General features: G+C 46.7%; 1 protein-coding gene across 1 annotated transcript in view; it reads left to right on the plus strand.

The window, feature by feature from the left end:
* Positions 1 to 10,522, plus strand: part of ret (ret proto-oncogene receptor tyrosine kinase) — a 55,008-nt gene extending 44,486 nt beyond the window's left edge. The window contains exons 18-21 of the mRNA XM_070866391.1: positions 1,347 to 1,484; positions 2,093 to 2,192; positions 6,201 to 6,348; positions 10,365 to 10,522. Coding sequence (XP_070722492.1) covers positions 1,347 to 1,484; positions 2,093 to 2,192; positions 6,201 to 6,348; positions 10,365 to 10,522 — 544 coding nt within the window. The remainder of the gene's footprint in view (positions 1 to 1,346; positions 1,485 to 2,092; positions 2,193 to 6,200; positions 6,349 to 10,364) is intronic.
* Positions 10,523 to 10,765: the final 243 nt, after the last annotated feature.

Genomic DNA, 10,765 nt, shown 5'->3' on the forward strand with positions numbered 1-10,765 from the left:
TAAACTAAAGGTTATCCAAAACTCGGCTGCCCGTGTCCTAACTCGCACCAAGTCCCGCTCACCCATCACCCCCTGTGCTCGCTGACCTACATTGGCTCCTGGTTAAGCAACGTCTTGATTTCAAAATTCTTATCCTTATTTTCAAATCCCTCCATGGCCTCGCCCCTCCCTATCTCTGTAATCTCCTCCAGCCTCACAACCTCCCTAGATATCTGCGCTCCTTTAATTCTGCCCTCTTGAGCATCCCTAATTATAATCGCTCAACCATTGGTGACCGTGCCTTTAGCTGCCTAGACCCCAAGCTCTGGAACTCCCTCCCTAAACCTCTCCGCCTCTCTACCTCCCTTTCCTTCTTCAAGACGCTCCTTAAAACATTCCTCTTTGACCAAGCTTTTGGTCATTGTCCTAATATCTCCTTATGTGGCTCGGTGTTAAATTCACTTGATAACGTTCCCATGAAGCTCTTTGCGACGTTTTACTATGTTAAAGGCACTATATAAATACAAGTTGGTTGTTGTTGGAATTAGCATTCCAGCTAATTCAGCACAGACCAAGGATTAAACTCAGAACCTTCCGAGACTGTTAGCTGAGTTAGTCAGTGTCTTAACCAACTGAGCATGTGGGCCAACGTTATCAGAATGCCCTGGGAGCCTCATTGTTGGTAATTGCAGTACTACACAGGATATATGACACAGAAACAGGCCATTCGGCCCAACCAGTCCATGCCGGCGTTTATGCTCCACTCGAGCCTCCTCCCGTCTTTCCTCATCTAAACCTATCAGCTTAACCCTCTATTCCCTTCTCCCTCATATGCTTGTCTATCCTCCCCTTAAATGCATCGATACTATTCGCCTCAACCACTCCCTGTGGTAGCGAGTTCCACATTCTCACCACTCTCTGGGTAAAGAAGTTTCTTCTGAATTCCCTATTGGGTTTCTTAGTGACCATCTTATATTGATGGCCTCTAATTATGCTCTTCCCCACAAGTGGAAACATTCTGTATCAAAACCTCTCATCATTTTAAAGACCTCTATTAGGTTACCCCTCAGCTGCCTTTTTTCAAGAGAAAAGAGAACCGGCCTTTTCATCCTTTCCTGATAGGTATACCCTCACATTTCTAGTATCACCCTTGTAAATCTTCTCTGCACCCTCTTCAGTGTCTCCATATCCTTTTTATAATATGGCGACTAGAACTGTACGCAGTACTCTGAGTATAGTCTAAATAAGATTTGATACAGGTTTAGCATAACTTCTCTAGTTTTCAATTATATACCTCTAGAAATAAATCCTAGTTCTTGGTTTATTTTTTATGTACTAACACAACTTTCTTTCCTTGCACGATCCAGGTGGTCATTTGGCATTCTGCTTTGGGAGATAGTAACGCTGGGTGGTAATCCATATCCCGGGATTGCTCCTGAACGCCTCTTCAATCTCCTAAAGACAGGATACCGGATGGAGAGGCCGGAAAACTGCAGCGAGGAAATGTACGACCAACTTTAAAACCATGGCAGCAATGGGTAGAATTTCTAAATTTCTGGTGCAAATCTTCGCACAATGTAGTGGGAGTTTGGGTGGGGAGGTCAACACAGGGGGGGGGGGAGAGGTCAGCACGGGGGGAGAGGTCAGCACGGGGGGAGAGGTCAGCATGGGGGGGAAGGTCAACACGGGGGGGCGAGAGGTCAGCACGGGGGGGAGAGGTCAGCACGGGGGGGAGAGGTCAGCACGGGGGGGCAGAGGTCAGTACGGGGGGCAGAGGTCAGTACGGGGGGCAGAGGTCAGCACGGGAGGAGAGGCCAGCACGGGGGAAAGGTCAGCATGGGGGGGAAAGGTCAGCACGGGGGGGGCAGAGGTCAGCACGGTGGGGAAGAGGTCAGCACGGTGGGGCAGAGGTCAGCACAGGGGGAGAGGTCAGCACGGGGGGAGAGGTCAGCACGGGAGCAGAGGTCACCACGGGACAGAGAGGTCAGCACGGAATGGGGAGGTCAGCGCTGACGTGCAGTCAGTGTTGTAATTTATAACTTATAAGTACACTGTAAAACTCTCCCTTCCTCAGTACAGTCAGTGTGGTAAATGTGCTATAACTCTCCCTCAGGTACAACTTGATGCTGCGATGTTGGAAACAAGAGCCAGACAAGCGGCCTACATTTGCAGAAATCAGCAAAGAACTGGAGAAAATGATGGTGAAGAGTCGGGTAGGTACAATGTTTTACAGGCATGCTGCTCTCCTTCAAATTCAGTGACATTTTCATTGGGAAACACAGAGGAAGGGTGACGTCACTACATGCAGGATACCACTGTAATGTGTGCCTCTGTGAGTATGCTCACAGGTTGGTAGAACTGTTGAGTTGTGAGTGGCTTAGCCAGTCACGTGATGTTCACAAGACTCAATAAAACCCCAGCCACTTGGGTTCGGGGGATCCACGATGAGGCAGGTGGTTGTGAGCCTGGTGGATGAACTGGTAATGTGTAGTGTGATTGTTAAACTTTTTGCTAATAAACCAACTCATTCTTAATAGCAATGTGTGGCTATGAATTCTTAAGCAAAGCACCCCATGAAGCAAATACGTTACAAGCGCCAAGGTTGAGAAGAATAAAAATGGTGAGATACATCAGGGACAGTAATTGGGTGACATCAGAATTGGCCTTTAAGGTTGTAGGAAGATGGGAAGACTGGGAGTGGTGAGGAGTTCAGCAACTTACAGGTACCAAAGAGGAATGAGTTTGAGTTGGAGATTGTGCGATGAAGCTTCATTTCGACAGTGAGGATTGAGAGAGGAGGAAGAGAATGTCAGGTGGACCATTTGGAACTTAGAATGAATAGGAAGACATTTCAAAGGAGCACCGGCCATCATAGTACAGGTTGGACCTCTGTGGTCCGGCACCCTCGGGACCTGACCGGTGCCGGAACAGAGAATTTGCCGAACCATGGAAGGTACTTGGATGGGCACTTAAAGTGCCGTAACCTGCAGGGTTACGGACCTAGAGCTGGTAAGTGGGATTAGACTGAATGACCTCTTGTTGGCTGGTGCAGATACGATGGTAAGTACTGCAGGGAATTGAAAACAGTCAGGGTGATCTCCTGGACCAGTTTTGATCGCCTGGATGGGTCAGAGAGGAATTTTGCCAGATTTTATTTCCCCAATTGGCCCGGGTTTTTCTCTGGTTTTTGCCTCTCCCAGGGGATCACATGGGTCCGGTTGGGGTGGAGTGTAGAATGTTGCGGTGTAAGGGGTGTCGCAGTTGTGTGGGGCGGACTGGTTGGGCCGGGTGCTCTTTACCTTTCCGCCATTGTTCATTGTTCATCGGTTTATATGTAACTTTCAGGGCTGCTGACCGAGGGCCGTGCGGCTCTTTGTCGGCCAGCGCGGACACGATGGGCCGAGATGGCCTCCTTCTGCGCTGTAAATTTCTATGTTTCTATTTCTATGTCACTCCGAGCCCAGGCTTACCGGTACCTGCAGACAGCGCCCGGGCTCCTGAACACCCCTGCCACACCCCTGCTCGGGCTGCGAAACTGGGGCCTCACTCTCTCTCCGTGTAGAAATCTCCCAGCCACATTTGTTAATTAACGCGCTGGTTTGGTGCTCTTTTTTTTGTTATAAACCCTCCTCTCCCTCAGACCCAGTTCTGGCACCTCAGTCAGCCTCTAGCCCTTCCCTTTCCTTGCCCGCCCACCTCACTGATGCCCGGGAAATCGGGACGCCATGCACGCAAAGCGCCGGTCGCGCACTCATCAACAAGAGCCAGGGAGCGCGAGAAACCGAAGCCGAACCACGGATGTTTCCGGACCAGAGAATACTGGACCAAAGAGGTCCAACCTGTAGTTTGGTCAAACAGAGATACAAGAAAGGTTGAGAGAGAAGTTGAAGGTTAGAGGTGAGATAGGGATTGGCTATTAGTTGACGACCTCTCTCCGACATCCTATCGCAGGGGTGGGATACCTGTTCGAAGAACCTCTCCAGATATGAGTGCAGGATTCAAGACATGGGAAGAATCGAGCTTCATGGAGAGTTAAGAGCTATTGAGGGGAAAATAACTGTTTGATATGAAAGGGGACATTGAGTGGAATGGAACTGTTATCAGGCGCTGCGTCTAATGGGCATCCCATCTGATACCGCCCAAGCTGAATTTCTCGGCCTGTGAATTCCCAGGATACCCTTTCCACAGGAAGTGACTAATTCTATTCTCACCGTCGATATATACTCTGGTGCCATATCTCAGTTTGCAAGGCCCCAATCAGCCCCAATCAGCCAATGGCCATTGCTGTTCCAGCCACATGTACCGTCACATAAAATGTTCAAATAAACTGTGTGTTCTGGAATAAAAAGCAACTGATTACTTTGTTGCACATACTGTTCTCATTAATTACAGGATCACAATGTGATTAGCCCAGTGAAAGGGATTCCAGATGGGCTTACTGAGTATAATATTGTTTTTAACAGGCAATTACTAAATAATGGCTTCCTGGGTATTATAGTTCGAGCGAAAATAATGTTTATATTGTGGTTAATTAATGGGGTGCTATTACTTGCTATAATTAGGCTGGGGCAGGGCTGTACAGGCCAATGTAACAGTTAAAGTGGCCATGGATCCTGGAGACTGAAGTCACTATGAAGTGGAATGGACGTATACACCACAGTCACTCTTTGTAAAACGTCCTGCAACGTGGAGCTATTTTTTTTCTAATTAAACAACCCATTCCTCTCACTTGACCTGACTCTGTAATATATTAACCGGTAAAGTCCCCTCTTCCTGCCACATGAGGTTAAATCCACACCAATCATAGGATCATAGAAATTTACAACACAGGAGGAGGCTGTCCCGGTTTGCTGCTGTGCATATTACTGTGGAGAAAGTGAAAAGAAAGACTTGCATTCATCTAGCGCCTTTCATGACCTCAGGATGTCCCAAAGCACTTTGCAGTCAATGTAAAGTTGGAGTGTAGTCACTGTTGCAATGTAGGAAACCCAGCAGCCAATTTTTGCACAGCAAGATCCCACAAACAGCAATGAAATAAATGAGCATCTGAGTTAGGTATTGGATGAGGGATAAATATTGGTCCCAGGACACTGGGAAATCTCCCCTGATATTCTTCCGTGGGATTTTTTACATCCACCTGAGAGGGCAGATGGGGCCTCGGGTTTAACGTCTCATCCGAAAGACGGGACCTCAGTACTGCACTGCGAGTGTCAGCCTAGATTTTTGTGCTCAAGTCCCTGGAGTGGGACTTGAACCCACAACTTTCTGACCCAGAGGCAAGAGTGCTACCCACTGAGACAAAAAAAAATGAACCAGTTAAGGCGTATCACAGCCAGTGGCAGAAAGACTTCAACGGAAATTAAAATCGGGATGTATTGCCTGTTTTACACTATTGCACAAAGTCAAAATTATCCCTTCCTCTCTCTTTTATTCTATCTATCTTTCTCCATCTATCTCCTGCTCTCTCTTTCTGTTTGTCTCTCTATCATTGTCTCTCTTGGTCTACATTTTTCTAGCTTTATCTCTCCATCTCTCTATCTTCTCTTGTCAGTCTCTCTCTCTCCCTCTCTGTCTCCCTCTATCTGACTGACTCTTTATCGCTCTATTTATTTCTCTCTATTTCTCTCTCTATCTCTTTCTCTGTCTCCCTTTTCTATCTTTCTTTCTATCTCTGTCTCTTTCCCGCTCTATCTTTCTTTTCTCCTCTATCTATCTTTCTATCATTGTCTCTCTCTTTCCCTCTCTCTCCTCTCTATCTTACTTTGTAAGTGTCTATCTTACCATCTCTCCTCTCTCTTTATTGTGCTGTCTCTATCTTTCTTTCTTTCTGATCTTCTCTTCCCTCTCTATCTGTCTTTCTATCTATCTCTGTCTCTCTTTCTATCTCTCCTCTCTCCATCATTCTGTCTCTATCTTTCTTTCTCTCTGCTCCTCTCTTCACTCTCTATCTTTCTATCTATCTCTGTCTCTCTTTCCATCTCTCCTCTCTCTCCATCATTTTGTCTCTACCTTCCTTTCTCTTTCTGTCCTTCTCCTCCTTCTCTATTTATCTATCCATCTTTCATTCTATCTATCGTTTCCTCTCTCCCCATTCTTTCGCTGTCGTTCTGTCTCTCTATCGATCATGCCTTCTCTCTCGCTCCCTCCCTCTCGAATGTGTTTTGTTCAATGTTTGAAGTTGATGGGCAAAGTTGAGTGTAAGTTTGTGGTTTTGTCTCTAGGATTACCTGGACCTTGCTGCTTCCACACCGGCTGACTCCCTGCTCTATGATGATGGAGTGGCTGAAGAGGAGACTCCATTGGTAGACTGTAATAATGCTCCCCTCCCTCGGTCCCTCCCCTCCACATGGATTGAAAACAAACTCTACGGTAGAATTTCACATGCATTTACTAGATTCTAAGCTCATTTTCAGAAGCACTGCTGCAGCCGATGGCCCCGTTTACACACAGAGCGCCTCCAAGATTCGGCGACAGAGGATTGGCCCAAACCAACAAATGTTCTGGATTCATTGAATTCAGACACATTGCATGCATTGTGGAGCCTGTTCCCCTCCCCCTCATTGAGGAAGCCTACAGCCATGGCAAGCCTGGGCTACACTTACATGGTGTGATTAGTCACCTTTTGCATTTTCTCTGTTGGTCACCCTTAAGCGGCTTTGACTCATTCGCATCATATCTCTCGCTGTATAATATACGGTCGGGAGCATTTCTTGGCGATTAACTGCAGATGTCTCAGTAAACCCCGCAACAACATCCTTTTGTGTCAAGGACACAGTGTAGCTGGGATTTCCACTGACGGGTATCTCTGCCTCTCTCTACACATGCACGCACGACACACCAAACCACAGAACACATAGACACTCAGCACACAGACACTCAACACACAGACATGTAACACGCAACACGTAGACACACAACACACAGACATGCAACAGACAAACACGCAACACAGACACGTAACACACAACACAGACACGTAACACACAAACATACAACACACACACACACACACACACACACACACACACACGCAACACACACCTCACCAGTATTTAGAACACCTAAGGAATTACTTCAAGGCACTAATTTACTCTTGGGGTTATGATTCAGTCTCTCGTCTCGCCCTGTAATCACTCCCTGGCATCGATTATTTTCCCCCTAAACCATTTGAGCCCTTCGATGTATTTACGACCATGTAATCACTCCCAGTTATTCGTTGCTCTCTGTTTATTGGTTGTGTTTATGGGTCTTTCCTCAATCCCCCACGGTCCTGTTCCATTGCAGCGACAGTGAATCCAGTATTAGACACGCGTGCAATTGGCAGCTCCGTGTTTTGTTTGACAAGAGATTTAGCCCAAGAATGGCCATAAAACAAACAGAAGATTTCACTCGGTGACAGGGGAGGTCCAGACTGTTCACTTGTGCACTGCTGCTGTGTCATGTCCCACACGCGCCACTCCCATTACAAGACTCTCAGTCACAACACTGCCTCTGTGACATACCAACGTCAATATCAATCTGTTAGGTTACAGTTCTCCTGCCAACTTCCCGTTGATGTTCATTGGTCGCAGTGTGCACCAATGAGGAAGTAACATCTGAGGGCAATTACCAATCTGACCTCCGACTGCACTAAAGCAACCAATGGGAGACCCTGTCAGGCAGGACAACAACAAAAACTTGTATTTATATAGCACCTTTAATGTAATGAAATGTCCCAAGGCGCTTCACAGGGCTATTGAGATTGAAAATTTGACACCGAGCCGCATTAGTAGAAATTAGCGCAGGTGACCAAAAGCTTGGTCAAAGAAGGAGGTTTTAAGGAGCATCTTGAAGGAGGAATGAGAGGGGGAGAGGTTTAGGCAGGGAGTTCCAGAGTTTGGGGCCTGGGCAACAGAAGGCACGGCCACCAATGGTTGAGCGATTATAATCAGGGATGCTCAAGAGGGCAGAATTAGAAGAGCGCAGGCATCTCGGGGAGGTTGTGAGGGGAGGAGATTACAGAGATAGGGAGAGGCGAGGCCATGGAGGACACCTCACATGGTGTAGTATAACTCCAGTGCAGTGTAAATCTGGGTTTCAAATTCTCTGGGCAGTTCGTCAACTTACTGTAGAGTTTTTTCAGTGTCACGAGGAAACGGACAGTCCCACTTGTTCTCCTTAAGTAGCCACTCTTGTGTGTGGAAGATTAGACTCGCGCTCTCCTCTTGGGGAAGCTCAATTTGAGCCTGAAGTATAACTCCGTTCTTCACAGCTATCGATCTCCGACCACTGATAACGCCCCGTTGGACCTCCGCTTCATTCTGAGGGCCTTAGTTATAACTCTCTCTCTCGTACACACCTCACCCTCAGTATAAGGTTCTCAGTTATAAGAACATAAGAAATAGCAGCAAAAGTCGGCCATTTGGCCATTCGAGCCTGCTCCGCCATTCAATAAGATCATGGATAATCCTCTGCTTCCCACTCTATCCCCGGTATCCAAAAATCTTGATCGATCTCTGAATGTTACACACCACGCTCTCAGTATAAGGTACTCAGTTATAACTTTCTCTAGTATATTCCTCCCTATCAGTATAAAGCTCCCAGTTATAAGAACATAAGAAATAGGAGCAGGAGGAGGCCATTCTCCCCTTGAGCCTGCTCCGCCATTCAACAAGATCATGGCTGATCCTCTACCTCAACTCCACCTTCCCACTCTATCCCCATATCCCTCGATTCCCCCAGTATCACAAAATCTCCAGTGACCTCTGTCTATTATACTGAACATTAGCAATTAATTTTTTTGTGCATTTCATTTCAACATGACCTGAGTCTCAACTCTTAACACCCAAAATATTCTGCTCCTTGGACCCTGTCTTTATGAGGGCCCAGCGTTATGGGGGTGGAGTGATGCAAAGTCTGTTGAAGTAAAGATGGAGCGATGGAGACATTGAAATTAGACTGCGTGGATATTATTTTGCTGATGATACAAAGATGGATGGAAAAGCAAATTGTGAGGAGGACACAAAAAATTTGCAAAAGGATATAGACAGGCTAAATGAGTGGGCAAAAATTTGGCAGATGGAGTATAATGTGTTGGCAGAAAAAATAGAAAAGCAAATTATAATTTAAATGGAGAAAAATTGCAAAGTGCTGCAGTACAGAGGGACCTGGGGGTCCTTGTGCATGAAACACAAAAAGTTAGTATGCAGGTACAGCAAGTGATCAGGAAGGCAAATGGAATGTTGGCCTTTATTGCAAGGGGGATAAAGTATAAAAGCAGAAAAGTCCTGCTACAATTGTACAGGGTATTGGTGAGGCCACACCTAGAATACTGCATACAGTTTTGGTCTTCGTATTTAAGGAAGGATATACTTGCATTGGAGACTGTTCAGAGAAGGTTCACTAGTTTGATTCCGGAGATGAGGGGGTTGACTTCTGAGGTTAGGTTGAGTAGGTTGGGCCTATACTCATGGGAGTTCAGAAGAATGAGAGGTGATCTTATTGAAACATATAAGGTAATGAGGGCGCTCGACAAGGTGAATGCATCATTGGGGACTTCACTGATACTATTTGCTCCACATATGCTCCGAAAGTCCTCGGTCAAGCGCCCTATTATTCCCATAAGTGCAGCCATCTGGACTCTGGCAACGTCAACAATTCAGCCAACTGTGCTTGAAATTTATTTTGGATTTTTAGCTGTTCTGCAAAACAAAGATCCTCTCAAAGCCTCTCCGTCAGTTGGCCGGATTATTCCACCAACAAAAATTTCAGCGGAAATCCAAAAATCCCATCCCTGTCACCAATCTGTGATATCTTTCGACACCACTACACAAGCATACACCCGCTACAAGATGGCCCCTTACAAGAACTGTGATCGCGTGCCCTTGCCACATGACCTTTTGTTGTTATTACATCAACAGTCCACTAGGTGGAGCTCTGTAGCGGAACCGAGCACGGCACAACCTTTTCCTCCATCCTCTCACCGTCCTTCTTTCTGTCTGTCATCGTCCACATGTTTCTCCCCCCGTTTCCCCCGTACCCCCCCACCACCCAAACCCAAAAGGGAGAATGCGAGATGGCTAAATGCATCATTTGGGCCTCGGCCCCAGTGGCACAAAACGTGAACGAGCGTAAAATCCCATCCGATTTCAAACGCACGCTTGCCGTGTAAGCAGAGGCAATAAATCATCGGCACTGCAGCAGTTTTCTTTTCCTTTAATTTATTATTTATATATAATTTTTTTTAAAGTTTCTGCCCCTTAACAACGGGGCTTGTATTGTACGTGCACTGAATCAGATGTGATGTGTGTGTGGTGAGAGTAATTGTCGGCACCTGAATTGTTCGTTTTTCTTTTTTGTTGTGCTTTCCCCCTTGTGCAGAAAAAATTATCTGTTTTCGTTTTTAGGCATCTCGCATCCTTGCTGGCCAGAAGACAGCCCTGTCCCCATCACAAGATTCGATGGAACTAACTCAGTCTTTACAAGATATGCAAATGATAGTGTTTATGCAAACTGGATGGTGTCACCGGCAGCTGCAAAACTTATGGAGCGCTGTGATAGTTAAAAAACATAATTTCCCGCAAAATGCGCGCACACGCGATCTTACCCATTCACCCCAACACACACACACACAACGCACGCAGGCACTCTCCCTCTCGTGCTCCCTCCTCACGCTAATGCACAGCCTTAAAGCGGGTATAAGAGGATGAAGCGTAGACTGCGAAACCCCGGATAATGGTGCGGGAACCCGCCTGAGGGAATGGGACAGAGCGGATGACCTCTGATCCCTCGCCTGGCGACCTTTCAC

The sequence above is a fragment of the Pristiophorus japonicus genome, chromosome 22 (assembly GCF_044704955.1).
Source record: "Pristiophorus japonicus isolate sPriJap1 chromosome 22, sPriJap1.hap1, whole genome shotgun sequence".
Lineage (NCBI taxonomy): Eukaryota > Metazoa > Chordata > Chondrichthyes > Pristiophoridae > Pristiophorus > Pristiophorus japonicus.